This window comes from Chaetodon auriga, chromosome 6, assembly GCF_051107435.1.
Source record: "Chaetodon auriga isolate fChaAug3 chromosome 6, fChaAug3.hap1, whole genome shotgun sequence".
NCBI classification, from domain to species: domain Eukaryota; kingdom Metazoa; phylum Chordata; class Actinopteri; order Chaetodontiformes; family Chaetodontidae; genus Chaetodon; species Chaetodon auriga.
This window is the reverse complement of record NC_135079.1, coordinates 2,842,070-2,859,288: the sequence shown is the minus strand read 5'-3', so window position 1 is coordinate 2,859,288 and position 17,219 is coordinate 2,842,070. Positions and strand designations below refer to the sequence as shown.

The 17,219-nt window shown below is 49.2% G+C and overlaps 1 protein-coding gene across 1 annotated transcript in view; it reads right to left on the bottom strand.

The window, feature by feature from the left end:
• Positions 1-1,726: 1,726 nt before the first annotated feature.
• Positions 1,727-17,219, bottom strand: part of cttnbp2 (cortactin binding protein 2) — a 77,139-nt gene continuing 61,646 nt past the window's right edge. The window contains exons 11-23 of the mRNA XM_076733099.1: positions 14,082-14,177; positions 12,463-12,542; positions 11,464-11,550; positions 10,278-10,377; positions 8,575-8,736; positions 8,063-8,235; positions 7,794-7,972; positions 7,263-7,510; positions 6,984-7,175; positions 5,853-5,904; positions 5,534-5,633; positions 4,168-4,275; positions 1,727-3,230 (exon numbers count right to left, since the gene is read on the bottom strand). Of these exons, the coding sequence (XP_076589214.1) occupies positions 2,865-3,230; positions 4,168-4,275; positions 5,534-5,633; positions 5,853-5,904; positions 6,984-7,175; positions 7,263-7,510; positions 7,794-7,972; positions 8,063-8,235; positions 8,575-8,736; positions 10,278-10,377; positions 11,464-11,550; positions 12,463-12,542; positions 14,082-14,177 (1,943 nt within the window). The 3' untranslated portion in view covers positions 1,727-2,864. The remainder of the gene's footprint in view (positions 3,231-4,167; positions 4,276-5,533; positions 5,634-5,852; positions 5,905-6,983; positions 7,176-7,262; positions 7,511-7,793; positions 7,973-8,062; positions 8,236-8,574; positions 8,737-10,277; positions 10,378-11,463; positions 11,551-12,462; positions 12,543-14,081; positions 14,178-17,219) is intronic.

The window sequence follows — 17,219 nt, the reverse complement described above, 5'->3', positions numbered from 1 at the left end:
TTGAGAATTTCGCTGTGGTTGTGTCATTTTTGGGGAAATTATTTTTTGGGGTCTTGTTTATTGTGATTCGAGTCATAATCCCATCTTTCACATGCAATACATGGACAAAAGTATGTAGACGCCTAAACACTGCAGCCTTTTGTGATGGCTGACCGTCTCGTTGCAAAACCGTGGGCATTAATCTGCTGCAGGTAACAGCCTGCGCTCCTCTGGTTCCACTCTTTCCACCACAGTTGATCCCAAAGATGCTGGATGGGATTGAAGGTCAGGCAGGTTCTAAAACCGTGGGATAGTTCCCCTTCAACAGTCACTTGGCCTGCCAAAATTGATGCAGCAAAAACAGTTGGCGAGGTCGTGGATGGGACGATGCTTTACCTCAGGACATCTTACACCAGTGGAAAAGGTGGTTGGAGGACTTGGACATGCTGGCTGCATTCAGTGTGGACTGAAGCATCACGCCAGTGGATTTTGAGAGGTCAGACGTGTTCAACGACATCACTTGATGGATGACAGTGAAGGTGGATATGGAACTGTAAAATACATCCAGATGTTAAGTCATGAAGGTCAGCAGATGGCTCGAAGGTCCTACATTTCTCTGGAAGCAGGAGGTCAGGCCTGAAACTGCAACGACCAAGAGGTCACACCTGCCAAAGCTGAGAATCCTGCTGATCTACCACCGTTCACCAACTTGGGAAGAGATCATTTTGGACCAGCTGATGTCAGGAAGCCATATGGAGTTCCATTTACCTGATCTGCGAGCTGGACCGTCCATGTGGAGGACGTTTCACTGGAAACAGGCATGCATGAATGCTTTGCAGGGTTTTTTCAGCAGGAGAGGACAAGTGGCTCATCTAATGTTGGACGATGGTTCCAACTGCAGAAAGAGAACTGAAGGCTTTAGATCCTCAAGGATTCAAGGAGTTTTGTCGCTGGTTGGATCTGTTGGAACAGATGATCCGCCTGGCGAAAAAGGGTTCTCCGCTCGGTTCTACGTCAGCAGATGTTGGATGGTGAGGGACTTCATACAGCGATCTGTGGAGGCCAGTTACCAGGAACCTCTCACACCTTAACCATTCTTCACCTGGAGCGTTTGGGCCTCATGGGCAGTGTTGTGAGAAGATGGTGGAGGCAGGTACCCCGGCTCTCGGGAGGTGGAGGAGGAGGAGGAGGAGGAGGAGCTTTGCTTCCTCCAAGAGAGGCAAAAAATGAACCAGAAGAAAAGGAGTTTGGTTGCTGGTGATCTTGGATTGTAGTGGGTCCTGACTACTTTCAAGGTTCTGGAGGTTTTTCTTGACAAACGGGGGCTCGTGTGTTCTGTGAGATTCCAGACTAAAACCAGCATCACTGAAAGGCTAAAGGTGGCAAAACTGTGGAGATTTGTTTGACTGTAAGGGACTTGGCCGTGACTTGGTGTATCGTCAGATTTTGGCTCATTTCGTTTGAGTCGTCATGTCTGCTCTGCCCACGAAGGGTTTGATGTTGGAGCCACTCATGTTGAAATAACCTGAATTCTGTTGTTATTCACTGAGTGTACACTGGGTGTCGCTGTGCTGGTTTGTGCAGCAGGAAAGTGACGGCTGTCGTCAATTTCACGCAGCAGTGTCCTGCAGGGGCTGCTATTAAAGCTAAAAGAAAGTCATCTTGTGGGACTTTGGGGCTCTGTGCCGTCCTGTGTTTCATTAAAAATGAAAAATCGACAATAAAAGAACAGAAAAAGTCCAATGGGGATTTTGAACAGTGCCATTTTAATGTTTGTGCTTGAAAGACAATTCTTTAAACCTCAAACAGCTATCGTACAGATCCAAATCATAGGTTGACTAAAATCTCTCCTGTACATATGTATAGATATATTTATATATATAAACAATGTCCGCTTAAAGTAAAAACATACGAGGAACACAGTGATGATGGAAAGCAAAAACCAAAGTGTGAATCAGCGTGGGGTCAGCGGGGGTCAAACTGAACACGAGTCGCGGAAACGATGGGCGTTTAAAGTATTTATTATGGCTTACAGTTGATCGAGGACGTCCTGTGTTTATACAGTTCTAGTACTTATTGCCACGGCCACTTCACTCTGAAACAAGTGAAGGCTTCAGAACCAAACTGGTTTTACAAACACTATGTACAAGATGTCTTTTTTTTTTTCTCAGCAGTTTTGCTTGAAGGTTTCGTCACTGTACAAGCGTCATACCACATACACCGATCTATAGAGCATTTCAACGTACTAATTCTTATTTACAAATATATTTGGTAAAACCCTGATTAATTTCAACAGTAACCAACCTTGCAACTATTTAAAGATAAAACACTTGAATATCTCAAAATACTTAATAGCAAAAACAACAAAAAAAAAAGAATAAAAACCTGCTTTCTTTGATCCAAAAACACTTTTCACTGTAAAGGTAACACCTGTAAGTACCCTCAGTTACTCTTCAATGGCCTTATACCAGGAGCAAAGTACAGCACTTCACTTTGAGTACTCTGAATACTGTGTCAGTACTGTTTTGAGGCAGTTTCCACCAGTCAAATACTTCAAATCTCAGCTCTTGTCTGCTGAACACTGTCCCGTAATTTGCAGGTCGATGCGCTGGAATAAGGCAACGGTAAAGTAACCTGCTGCGTCACCTTCCGCTCGTTCTCCCCCACGTAAAATCTTACCGAACCAAACGATCAAATACTTCAAATACTTTAATAGAATAAAACTATGGTCCCCAAGTACACAACTGTAGTACAGTGTAACGAGTACGGATAACAAGTACAAATACTAAGAGTCAAAGGTCGTCAGGTACCTAGTCTTTACATCATGGAGGGAGGTTCACAGCGGAATCGTTGGGGGGGTGGGGGGCGGGTTGGGGGGGGCATGTCTACTTGCTGTTGTTGTTTTCATGCAGGTCTCTGTGGAGGATCCAGATGTCCTGGTGTGATTGGTTGTTGTCGTTGATGTTGTTGCGGTAGTAGGTGTTGTTGTTGTTGCTGCTGCCGGGGGGAACCTGCTTTGTTCTGCTGCTGCTGCTGCTGTTGGCGGTGCCTCTGCTGCGGCTGGGGGGTGTCTGGGTTCGGCTGGGGCTGCCGCCGTTATTGTTGCTGCTGGTGGCGGCGGCGGAGGCTCGGGTCTGCTGCCCCCTGCTGCTGGGGACGGGGAGCTGCGATTTGGCGCGAGGGCCCGAACGCCGCTCGCTGCTCTGGACGGACGCCTGGCCGGAGCCGCGGCTGGACGGACGGACGACGGTCTGCACACAGAATCAGAGAGTTGGGTGAGTCGTGGCCTTTTAACCACACTGTCAATCATCAGCATGGACCAACCACAGGGCTGCAGCAGCTCCACGTACCTGACAGCAGGCTCACACCTGCAGTTGTAAACATCCTGATCGGATTTTAACTGTTTGTGTGTTTGCTTTTGTTTCAGGCTGATCGGCGTGTGCGTGACGGCTTGTCTGAACACGTGAAGGTGTGACTGAACCGCTGGTGCAGAAGGTAAGTTTCTCTGCAAAGCTCTTATTTTCACTGGTTACACAGATACTCTGTCACTTTTACATGTGAGTGCAACGCTGTGAGGAAAGATGGACGACACTGAGGCTGCAGCCAACGATTACTTTCATGGTTAATCTGGAGATTATTTGGTCATAGAGGAGCAAAGAATGGGGACATATTCACATTTAAGAAGCTGGAATTAGAGAATTTTGACTTTGATGAAGAGGAAAGATTTCAGTTACTAGATTTTGTTTTAGACTCATTCAGTTAATCCTGGACCCGACAAGAAAAACAGTCAGTAAAAATCAAAAGAACATCTTCTTCATTGCTATAATCGTTTTTTTCCTGCATAATTCTCATAAGTCACAGTTGTTTAGAAATCTCAAAGAACGGCTCAATTATGTGTGAGGTCACAGAAACGCACCGCAGACACATGATTAAAAGTCCAAGAAAACAATCGCACACCTTCATTTTACACCTGAGTCACCAGTTTGTGGCTCCGTGACGATGATGATGATGATGATGATGATGATGAGAGATTAGTGGAGGGAGAACAGAAAAATAACCAAAATGAAAAGTAGCTGCTGGGACAAAAGAAGGAGTCAATCTAAAATCTCTCCTGCGTCTCTCCGCACAGATTACACACACTGACATTCATTTCCTGTCAATGACGTATTTGCTCTCTTTGCTTCTCACCGTCTGCGGTCGCTGCTGGGCGGCGGTTTCCTGCTCGGCCTCGTGGGGCGGCGTCGCTTCGCTGGGAGAGCCGGAGAACAGGATCAAGTCGTCTTTGGCCCGAGAGATCTGCGGGAGACGAAGGAGAGCGAGCGTGAAGCGGCGTGGACGCAGCGACGGCGGCTGCGCTCTGTTAGCGCGCAGCAGGTCATTATTTGAGGTAAATGACTGGGTGGGATGTCGGTGATGAGGCGTCATCAGCGTCGGGTGGAGGTCTGAGATCAGGGGATTATTTTCTAAAGCTGTCGAGAGGTAGAGTTTGAGAGTCGGTTCAGTATTTCTTTGAGGGATCAGTGTTTTTCAGCAGAATATATCCGTGAAACACCGAATGTCAGATGAGGTTTCAGATGTGAGAGCGCGCTTCAAAGACCGGAATCAGTTCTTCTTTAGTCACTGTTAAACCCAGCAAATAGCCTTAGCCCTCATCTCAAACAGCACAGCACCTAGTTAAAGGTGAATGTCATTACCAAGCCAGTGCAGCCACACACACACACACACACAGAGTCTATATTTGGCAGGATGACAGCGATGAATTAAAGAGGCAGCAATGAGTCAAAACATGTGACCTACAAGCCGAGTGTTTGGAAATGTCAGTGTAATTAAGACCTGAACTGTTTTCTGAGGACGTTTATTTTCTATTTTGCTGGACGACAGAAACACACAAAGGCAGCCAGAGGTCCGTGTGTGTGTGTGTGTGTGTGTGTGTTCATGAGTCTATGCTGCTTTAATCCACAGCGCTGCTGATGGGAATCTGATGCTGTCGACACTGCAGATACGTACAAATACGCACTTGTATTTGCGCCTAAGTCCAATCAGAAGCCTTAAAAACTGTTACCAGCAGGCTACCTGTTATGAAAGGTGAGACCGGGTCACGCACAGAATCAGAGCGCTGGCGGCGAGGTCAGTGTCGTGGGAGTGTTGGTCATGACCTCTGAGCCTCCGCTCTTCAGTGCAGTGGACCAGAAACTGTGTGTGTGAACGAGTCGAAGGTCACAGAGCTCGTCTCTAACCGTCTCCTCCTGAGCGTTCGCTGTTCTGCTGCAACCAAAAACCGCTGAAGGTGAACTAAAGCCGCGAAGCTGCGGCCGGACGGATGAGCTGAAAGTCACTTTAAAGCTCCGTGAAGCCGCCGGCTGCCGCAGTTTGTTCTCTGACGCGCTGTCATCACAGAAATGTCCATTCTAGGAGTTAAATAAAGTTTCTCTCTCCGGCTGCCTCCGTGTTTCTGTTCGACCATCTGAGGACTAAACGGGACTGAAATGACGGCTGACCGCTGCTCGATGTCTGTGTGGATGTCACGGGATGCAGCTTTTTGATTGGACGGTACCTTGCTGATGTCTGGCTCGGACTTGCTGGAGCACATGGTCTGCAGCTCCCTGATCAAATCCGTCTCGTCGTCAGAGAACACGGACAGACCGACGGGCTCCCTGCAAACACAGTCAGCTTTCACTTAGCGTCATGTAATCCTCTAACGACCGTCAGCTCCTGAGCTCCTCGTCAAAATCACGCCGTGTCAATAAGAGCAAACAAACGCAGTCAAAGTATGAAGGTCAGAACAAATGAAGTATCTCTGCCCATTAAACAACAGTACTGCTACCACCACTACTACATAATGGAAGTAATACTACTGCACACAGATCACAAACCTCTGGTCTTTGCCGTTGGCGATGAAGCTGACGTCAGAGCTCGACAGCGAACCTGAAACACGAGCAAAGATCAACAATCAGAATCCTTTATTGATCCTTGATGGAAGAGTTCACAACAGCAACACCACAGAAGAAGTACACAAGAAACATCTTAGAGAATGTAAATACTGCCACTGCTATACTATAATAATAACAATACTACTACTAATACCACTACTAATAACATATGGTACTATATATAGTAATACATAGTAGTTCTAATAAAACCAGCAGTGGTAGAATAATGCAGTATCAATATGCAGTATAAATAATCTACGTGTACACCTCTGAAGTACTGCACATGTTGTTGAGATGCTTGTAGTTGTAATGTTTTTTTTAGGCTTCGTCTGATGAAGGCGAGCAGGTTTTCGTCTGTTCTGCTCACAGCTTTGACCTCAGGCCTGCAGACAGGTGTGTCTTCACACCATCAGCGTCTCCGTCACTCAGGATGATCCACAGACCTCTGAATCACAAACAGCTTGCTGTCGCAGGTTAAAACAGGTGTGAACTACCTGCTCTGAGGTCTGTGGACGATCAGAGACGTTTTTCAAATGACAGCAGTGTCAAACCTGTCAAACACCGCCCCCCTGTGGACACAGCTGAAGCAAAGCCGGCGTCCCCAGCTCAGGGCTGGACAGACGGCAGAGCACATGGACGTGGTCTCAGAGACAGCGACTCCGACCGCCACCATCTCTATCAAACCCACAGCTGATCCAAAACTGGGCACAGAGGTGGAGCGTGGGTGGAGCTGAGGCCAGTACCAGGCTGTAAACATGGGGGTCTATGGGGATCCTGTGGAACTGCGGTTTCACACTGGCTTCATGTTTCAGCCCCAGTGGTTGCAGCTCGGCCTGGACCCTCTGAAGACTTCACAAAGTCACTCAAAGACCCTTCAAGCGCCGCTGGAAAACGCTTAAACTCCCTCAACACCTGCGCATCCTTCACAGCCATCAATACACTCATCAGATCAATGTGTGCGATACTTCAGAGGTGTACATGTATATTATTTATACTGCATTCTATACATTCGATGGGCGTGTCTGACATTGGCGTGTCCTTAAAGCTGATGGCGTGTCAGAGCCGGCGTCTCACCCTCTCTGAAGGAGCCGCCGCAGCTCCAGTTCAGGCCGGGGCCGCCCTTCTTCCGGGGGCTGGTGTTGGATCGTCTCAGCTTGCCGCCGTCGCGTCCCTTCCTGCCTCCTCCGCCGCCGCTTCCTTTATAGGAGCCGATGGCCGACAGAGGGAAGGTCCCGCCCCGAAACTCCAGCAGGTACCTGTCGATCTCTGCGGGAGACGAGGGAACAGAAACCTTTAAGTTTCATCCTCCGGCAGGTCGAAGCAGCCGCTGACGCACGTGTGGCGCCCACGCACCGTGTCGAGGCAGAGGGCAGCCCAGGAGAACAGCCTTGTTGACCAGGATGCTGAGGGCGGCTTTCACCACAGCCTGCTGCCCGGCACTCAGCCCGCAGTTGCTAGGAGACGGTCGCTGCGACGACGGCGATGAGGAAGAGGAGGAGGGGGAGGAGGAGGAGGAGGAGCAGCGCCTGGCTGTTACCCGGGAGATGATGGCTTCTTCCACACGGGGGACGACCACGGCGTTCCAGAGCCGAGCCAGCCACCTGGAAACACACACAGACACACACATTACACATAAAACCAGTCTGTGGTTTAGGTTCAGGGCGTTATCGCTCTTTAACAGTGGTCAGTCATGGTCAGAGTACAGCCAGGCGGGCGCTGCTTCGTCCTCTCTGGAGCCGCCGTCTTTATTCGTGTCCTTGGAGACGTTTTCTCGTCATCCGGTGGACTTCTGCCCACACGTGAGGAGGAACTCCCGGCCCTGCGAGTGTGTGAGTGTGGCCTGTGTTGTAAAGTGTCTGTGGAGTCCGAAACTCGCGAACGCACCTGACGATCGCCTGCGTGTTGTTCGGGACCACGGGGCAGGACAGGAAGAGCTGCGGGCCCAGCAAAGCCTCATGGGTACCCAGGCGGGACAGACAGGCGTTGAGCTGCTGCCAAACCTGACTCACCCACAGCACCGACCGCTCCATGACGCCGTCAGGTGACCAAACTCCCGTCCCCATCTGGAGGAGGAAGAGGAGCGGAGGTTCACCTTTGATTCACTTCATCTGATGCAGAATAACAAACCCGGACTGAAACGTCCGCTCGCTGACCTTGTGAAGCAGCTTCCTGCGGAGGTGCCTTCCCAGCAGGCCGTGCAGAGGCTCCTGGTCCCAGCGAAGCGTCACCCAGCGGAAATGCTGCTGCAGACGGAGCTCCGATCCCTGCAGGCGCGGCTTGGACAGCGCGGCGATCAGGAAGCTGCCTTCACGGAAGCGGTGGGGACCTGGGACAGGAAGTGGATTACCTCTGTTAGATTATTGACGATATTCTGTCTGATCATTTATTAATTTCACATCTACTGCACCTGATGGACAGTTATCGGACTCTGCTGCATCCTGTTACTGTAAATATGAACATTTTTATGTTCAAATCTAAATATCAGTAATCCCAGACAGAATCTGAGCAGGACAGAAATCTGAATCGTATCTGCTGTAGAAAAAGGTGATTTGATGAGATTCTCTGCGTATGTTGAAGCTACATTAACATGAGGATTTAACGCCTGATTGAAACACTTTAGTGACTTTAAAGCGTCCGTCTGCAGCCTGCCGGCGTCTCTTCGTACCACTGCTGAGGACCAGCGGTGAAGCGGAGCCTCGGTTGTCCAGACTGTGGCAGAGGTCTCCCAGCAGGCCCGTCAGGGACGACGCCTTCTTCAGCCCCTCCAGCAGCACAACCACACAGCGGCCGGCGTGACCCCCTGACCCCCCCGCCGGCACCAGGAACCCTGAGACAGGAGGAGACACGATGAGCCGGAGGTGAGATTTCTCATATTAACTCAGTAGATCAGAGGATGTGGCCTCAAAAACGCCGTGACAGCGACAGACGACACGAGGCTTCAGCTTCACTGTGTCATTACATCTTTATGCTTCTCTACGGTGCAGTCGTACAAACACTGGATTTATTATCCACATTTGACTCATGCAATTCAGTGTTTTCTCTATGCAACAGTATTTTTCTCGTGCAGTTCAACTCAATGTTCATAAAAACAGGATTCTTCTGTACGTATACGTAGTTGTTTCTGTGCCGCTGCTTTAGCCCGTCGTTTTACACTTTGCAGGCTGGAACAACTTCATTTCCCCGGCGTGGGATTAAAGTTTTATCTTCCTGAGGTATGAAACCTGTCGTTCGGCTGCTCATCCCGCGCTCTCTCTCTCTCTCTCTCTCTCTCTCTCGTAGGACATCAGAAACACGATATGAGCGTGCTCACAGTGTTAAGAGTGCTGCGTGTTTTAATTCTTCTTTCTGACAGCTGCAGGATGAGCCCCAGCCCCCCGGAGTCTGACTCAACCTTTAATGTGAGGCCTTGAGCTTCAGCTCCCAGATTTCCTCGTCGTTATAATGAAGAGCTTCATTAATAAGCGTCACGCAGGCCTGATGGTGTTTCTCAACGTGCTAATGATCATGTCGGGAGTCTTTGAAGAGCTTTCCTTGTTAGAGAGCTGCGGAGGGAAACTATTGAAAACACAAAACCCTCCAGTTTCCTGTCACAAAATAAATCCTCCTGCATTCTGTCCCCGCTGCTCTTCTCCACCTCTTTAAGAGGATGTCGTTGGCTGTGATGTTGAGCTGCACAGCTTTGTCTGTTCCTGGGATGAAGGACAGTGAAACCCATTGAAACGGCTCGTCTTCGTCTGTGAGTCCACCCTCGTTCTTGCTGTTCCAGGCTGATTTCTTTTAACTCTTTGACTCTCGTTCATGGCTTTGTTGTGTTTTATTCAATAATGTTTCCACAGCAGCTCGTCTGCAGCCTTCAGTGGAAGCTTCGATACTGAATGAAATGCATCAAACAGTGACAGCGATCCTACGAGAAGGATCTATCCCCGAGGTACGAAGAGAAGTTCAGCTGGAGGAGTTTACTACAAACGAAAGCTCAAACGTGAGGCTTGATGCGTTATCTTCTGTGTTCGTGCAGCTCTGATCCTGCAGCGGACTCCATCCTTCACACTGAAACGAGCGGCGCTAACGATCATTTTCATTGACGATTAAACTGCTGATTATTTTCTCCAGTGATCGTTTGGTCTAAAAAATGTCAGAAAGCAGTGAAAAACTGTCAGATATTCCTTTTAATGTCACTGATGCAGAAGAAAACCAGCAGACTGGACGCAGGAAACAGTGAATTATTGGTATTTTTTGCTTAACAGAACTGTTTGAGACTCTGCTGATCAGCTGATCGATTGATCCACTGACTGTTCCAAGCATCATCAGTCAGTGTGTGTGTCATTTCTGCGTGTGTGTGTGTGTGTGTGTGTGTGTGTGTCCCCCTACCGCAGGCGATGAAGGCCTCCAGCAGCTGCTCTTTGGTCAGGCTCTCCTCCACCTCCACCCTCACCACGTCACAGCCGAGCCCCCCCGCCTCCTGCTTTGACTGGTGGAGAGATAGAGGGGGAGGGGGGTGGAGGGGGGAGATGAGTGAAGAGACAAGAGGGGTGAGACGAGAGCACGTTGTCATGGAAACAAAGGAAATCTACTACTACTATGCGGCGAGAGAAACGGAGGAAGAGGAGAATTTGAATGAGCGAAGGGCTTTTCCAGACAGAGAGCGAGCGGGCGACACGTTTCCTCCACGCCTTCACTCGATCAGCTCACACACCTTTAGCATTACGTGACTAAACATGAAGAGTGAGGGACGGGGGGGGGGGGCACCTGCACGGCGCCAAAGCAGCACTGTGGGGAAACAGACACAACGCATGACGCACACTCAGTAATTAAACACCATCGATCAGCAGTTCAAGAGGAACAAGCGTCTTTCCAAACTGTTTGACTGCACGGCTTAAAGATCCAGTCATCAATGGAGGAAACGGCTGCGCTTTGAAAAGCATTCGTTCCTGCAGAGTATCTGCTCCTATCACATCTCTGCTCCTCTGCAGGAGGACGCCATTTGATGCCTTTGCCATGGTAACACTTCAGACTGAACGCCACCAGATGCTCCGTGATGGCCGCCAGCGTGCCGGCCAAATCAGACCACAGTCATCATTCTGGGTTTGATCACTTCTATCGTGTGATTATCCTCAAATCCGCGACCTGCACACGTCCTGAGGCGGGACTGGACCAGGAGCCCGCCTGCACCCCCCTCACGTTGTAATGAGATTATTGTGGTTTGCATCCAGTTTCGGTTTCATTGCATCACGCTGTGAGTCAAATTTAACGGCCTCTCCTCTCTCACAGCGCTGAAGAGGCTGGACTGCTGGGCAGATGATTGACAGCCCTCTCCTTCGCTCAGACCTCAGCCTGACACCTGATTGGACAGCAGGACGTGCTGGTGTGTCACTGCTATAATCTTCCCCAAACTACCTCCAAAACTTTGTAAACAGGCAACATGCGAGGAGCGAGCGAGGCTTCACGCGACTCGAGCTGAAATCTGATGGACTTTTTTTTATTCCTCTACTGGAGCTGATGAATTATTCCCTTTAATCGTTTCAGGCCATGGAAGGTCGCAGCTTTCTGGACGTACCTTGATGCAGCGAGCAACCAGACTGGCGATGTGCTCCTGACAGCTGCCCTCGAGCCCGTGAAAGATGAGGTTTCCATACTGCTCCACCTGCAGGCAGAGACACAGGAACAGGTGGATGTTAACAGCTTTGCCGTCACGTTAACCCTCTTTTCACATGTTTGATATCGTTGCTAAATTATTCTGTTTTCTGCTGCTGCACTGTTTCAAACTGAACACCTGAAATAAACTGTCATGTGATCACAACGATGACTTTGGCTTTAGTCAATTAAAGGACAGGATTTAGTGGCCTCTTGTGGTGAGGCTGTAGATTGGACACCACCACCCCCCCCCCCCCGGACCTTTCAGACACGACTTTGATCTATCTTGCGAAGTGCGTCTGTCATATTTGTGTTATTTTATAGATTATATGATGAACTGATTAAATGTTATTCATTAATAAAACAACACTTGCAGCCCAAACTATCTGAGCTGAGGAGCGCTCCAGCGCTGATCTGAGCTGTGAAACGTTCTCGAGTGTCTGTGTGGATTAAAGCATCGCCGTCCTGTCAGAGATGTAAATCAGTCATGGAAAGCGGGACTTCAGACACTCACAGATGCTGCTGGATGAGATCTCAGCCCTGAAACTCTCCAGTTTCTTTGTGTGCTCACTCACTGATGTCTCTTTCATCTGCACGTGCTCTCATGCGTTTCATTGCTCTTGTAAAAAGTTAATTCACCAGACAAAATGCTGCCTTGATTCCCCGCAGCTCTCCCTCCTTCGCCTCGACACGGCCAGCAGGGGGCAGTGAAGCTTTAATCCTCCGTTCCCTTTCATCCGTCCGTCACTTCAGCTCTCTCTCCTCGTCCTTTCTGTACTACTCTCTCGCCGCAGACATCGAGCTTCCTCCGTATTTTTCAACGTCTTACTCATCTAATCCCTCAATCCCTTTGTGTGTGTTTGCATGTGTGTGTGTGTGTGTGTGTGTGTGTGTGTGTGTGTGTGTGTGTGTGTGTGCGTACCAGGCGGACGTAGTTGTGCAGCAGCGGCAGGGGGAAGAGGTATTCCAGAGCCAGCTCATCGAGACACGACTCAGACAGACCTGTCAAACACAAGCACAAAACTCACACAGTAAATCCTCAAATCCGCTCCGGTTTACACGCTCAGTGTCAGCCGCCGACAGCAGCGAGCTTCAGCTCCTCGGTGACATCACACGGCCGCAGAGCTCAAGGTGCCCTTGGCGGTGGACCGTCCTGAAAGTTCACCACCGCAGCGTTCAACAGCTGCGGCCCTGCGATGCACAGAATGTGAGCGCTAACGTCGATTAATTAGAGCAGAACGAGCGGCCGGCGTGGCTATTTACTCACTTAACGAGGCTTAATGCTGTGCATCAGCGAGTGGGATGAATCAAAAACACTGACTCATCCGCAGCTCTTTCCTGGAGCCTTCGGATGAGTTTTAACTTACACATTAGTTCCTTTCTGGTGCGTTGTCTTTGCATTTTATGCATATGAGTGATCGCATCAGCGGGGACAAACACAAGGCTACATACAGATGACCCCCCCTCGCTCCACGAGCCGCCTTCTGGAGGAAGAGGGTCAGCGAGACGGCGGCAAAGAGCCGATGAGCGAGCGAAGGGAGGCGGTGGAGGGCTTGGCTGCTGCTCAGCCTGATTTTCATGCTGCCAGACCATTGTTCAGTCCTGACTCACTGAGACGAGAAATGTACGAGATGAGGCAATTCAAGGAACGGAGGCAGCAAAGCAGAAGCAGCGGCAGAGAGTAAGAGAGATTATTCCGATATCCGCAGAGCGACTGTCTGCTGCGGCTGTGACTCATCTGTAATCATTAACGGCGGACCGTTCGGGGTCCGTCTCCGGCCCCGCTCCGTCTTTAAAAAGTGGTGTAAAACAAAGATTTTTATCATTTCTATACTGTGTGAATATTTCATTGTCAAGAAAAGGCCAGAAGCACTGAGCACCATCATGTCATCATAAAGATAACACAGCATCCCGGATCTCCAGTGGATCCTTATGAGGTTAACCGTCCAATCAGAGCTCTGTAGGCCAGAGAATGGATGCTGAATGGCTAGCGACCAAGTGACATGCACCTCTGCCCCGACTTCAGTTACCACGCATACGCTGCCTCTGACGTTTTGATGCACGTCTATTCATGCTGCTAAGGCGCCTGAAGTGGCCAAAAAAAGACGAAAAACTTGAACTTCTTTGACATAAAGTGAAGCAGAGTAGCTGCATGTTCAGTTATCTCCCCCCAAAGATCCATCATGGATCCATTTTCAGTGGATCAGGAGCTCAGGGGTCAACTTCAATAAAAAAAAGCACATCTACGCTTTTATTTTGAAATGCCTCTTTCAACGCTGGATCGGATGATACGTCTACGTCTAGATTTGTCTGATTATTGCTGTTATTTAATCAAAATACTTGAAAAACGTGCTGTTGTACATTCTCCTTCATGCTGTGCGGCTCAGTGGGCAGATCCTGGTACATCTCTGCCCACGCCGCAAATGCATCCAAACCCATTTGTGAAGCCCTTTCATCCACCAAATGGCATCTGTTAGCAGCGATGGTCGCTCTGATGGCGGCTTTGGCTCAGAGCTGCAGAGCGAGCGCAAAGGTTTGTACCTTTGAGGCGGACGGTGATGCGCTGGCTGAGAGGCTTTCTGACCAGGTCCCAGGGGGACAGAGGCGGCTCCTGACCCGGCAGCCACTCGGTGTCTCCTGGAACAGAAGAGCGGAGACAGAGAGACACGTCAGGACAATAAGAGAGGACAAACAGTTGCTGTACAAACACAAACACAGCACCAAATACTATGAAACGCCACCATGTCTGCATAAATCATGCGCACCACAATGTATAATTTATCTGCATGTTAGCGTCACAGGTCACAGAATGAGTCTACGGATCTACATACAAACTCTCCTCCTCCTCTAATTCATGAAGCAGGAGAAACACTGCGACGGCGCCTCTCACAGGATCTAATTAGAGCAAATACACATCACATTAGGACGAGTAAGATGATGCATCATCAAAGGTGTTTCGGCAATTAAACTGTATAATACATTTCCCAGAGAGCGGAGCAGGTCCCTCAACTACGATCCCAAGAACAGAGAACCACTGAGGACCTTGAGGGTTCAGCGACGTCGTTTTTTCAAACCGACGGGTATTTGAATGCATCACCAACAGTTTTCCTGCTCTCAAATGCATCGCCATGCAACAACAGCACAACCAATCATGATGCTGGTGGTGATAGATTCTGTTTCCTCTCTGTGAGTCGTGTTTAACGTCTGACTGACGTGAATGGAAACCTGCGCCCGCCTGGAGGACAGATCAGAGCCCGTCGCTCTAAACGTCTGTTTCAGCACGGATCGCGCCCGCACACGTTTCGCCCGCGTGAGACGAGACGACGCTTTCAAACATCACTCGTCCGTCAGCAGCTGTTTCTGGGCCACAGCGCCTGACTCGGCCGCACGTTCGGCCACGTTCAACAAACAAGCTGCCCGGTGCTCGCAGGTCACAGCTGATCCAGGGTCTGTCGCTTGTGCTCACTGCAAACAAACAAACAAACAAAATCAAGCCTCACTTCCTGCGCTGGCCTGCAGCTGCAGTGCAAAGCAGTGCACCTCAGATCAGAGCAGGAAACACTGAGCTTCAGCTTCATCAGACTCAACAACGTCATAACACTTCCACAAGTCGCCGTTCAGTTCCCCCGAGGTGAAACGCATCTGAGACGTGACCGAACTACAGCCCACCAGCAACTGTTCACGAAAAGCTTCTCACTAATTTAAGAACTTTTTACAGCGAGCTGAGTGAAAGCATCAGAGGAGCAGAAGTTATTTTCATTAGTTATTCTTCAGAATTGATCCTTTAGTCTACAAAGTGGCAAAAAATTGTGAGAAATCCATCATGCAGCATTTTCACAGATGATTAGAAAAGCAGCAAATGTCCACATTTAAAGAGGAGACATCAGCGATGCATCGTTTAATCAGCCTGACGACACACCGAACGTCTTCCTCCATCCGGCCTTCATCAGTCACACCTTCTCTCCACACATGGACAAAAACAAACAATCAAATGTTTGGAAATTTTGCTTGAAAACAGACTTTGCTCAGTGTTTCAGCTCAAACGCTGCATGTTTCATAAGTGAAGCAAGAAGCTGTAGAGCTGTCGAAAGGCTGCCGTCAACCTGGAAGAATTAAAGGAGAAATCCCATAAAAACACACACACACACACACACACACACACACACACACACACACAGGGAAATATATGCAGACACAAAGCCAGACGCCAAGGAGTGTCTGGATGTCTGCAGTTTGATCCTGGTCGACTCAGACGACAGACATTTTCTCCTAAATTGGCATCTTCCTCCCTCCCCCTCATCCATTATGCATCCCTCCTCTGCTCGTGCTTTCTTTCATCGTCACACACACACACACACACACACACACACACGTCTCTTTCGTGGTTTTGTGTAATAGCACCAGTGTGAGCGACAGTAACCGTGTGACATGTGACCATAGAGGCAGAGAGAAGGCAGTCGCTGCTGTTAGAGGACATCGATTTCCTTTTTGTCTCAGACCTGCACTACAACACACACACACACACACACACACACACACACAGTAACCCTAACCCTAAACCAGCCTCTAGCTGAAGACGACCAATCACACACTGATGACATCTGATCACCTGGAGAAAAAACACACACACATACACACACACGCACGCACGCACGCACGCACGCACGCACGCACGCACACACACACACACACACACACACACACCGACAGATTAATTATTCAACAGTATCGTGTGTGTGAAGCTCTGACCATCAACCATCACACAGGAAGCAGCGTCACGCTGAACTGTGCAGGCGTCACGGCTCAAACACAAACAGGTCGCAGCCACAGAGAGAGTTTCATTTCCGTGCACTCGTTAATTCGGCTGCCCTGCCTTTAATCCAGCCTTCATGAAGGTTAGAACCATCAGCTGTTGATGTATCGCTGCTGGAAAGTGCTGATAGTGTCGCCACCTCCAGGAGGGGACACCTTGCCGGCGGCCCCATGCCCAGGGGACACAAATCATGGGGGGGTCAGAGGGTCCCTCCCATGAGATCCTCTGAGTCAGACACTGGTTTCCTACATCCTGGTGAAATTTTATGCATCAGTTTCAAAGTCTGAACGTAAAGGAAGTGAAGAGTCAGAGTATTTGTGCTCTTTTGGTTTCATTATTTCAAGCTGGCAGTGTTCACGTCAGAGCAGTGTGTGCACGGACACACGGGACGAACGGCGTCACGATTCATGAAGGGACAGTGCATTTTATTTTTCAGCACGAGACGACTCAGTCACAAACTGGTAAATCTCCCAGCTGTGCTAAAACGTTTTCATCGTTTTTATGCTAAGACATCCATAACCTGCACAGACAGTTGTTAACTTTCTATATAAACAAATAATTCAAGACAAAACAACTGACACAAGCTAGCCCACGCTAACGCTAGCCTCCACCAGGCTAGCTAGCAAGTACCGCTAACTCTAAGCCAGTGGGAGGTGACAAAGATCATAATAATAATTAACAATTAGGTGGACACATTTACAGCTGACGTCAGGCATAACGTCCCAGAAGCTTCAGGAAATGGAACAATTTAACTGTCAGAGTAACTTTACGCTAATCGAGCACACATCCGGTTTGTTTTACAGGATTTTATATTTTTAAACACAAAATCAGCACCAACCACCAGCAAAACACAGGAAAAATGCACG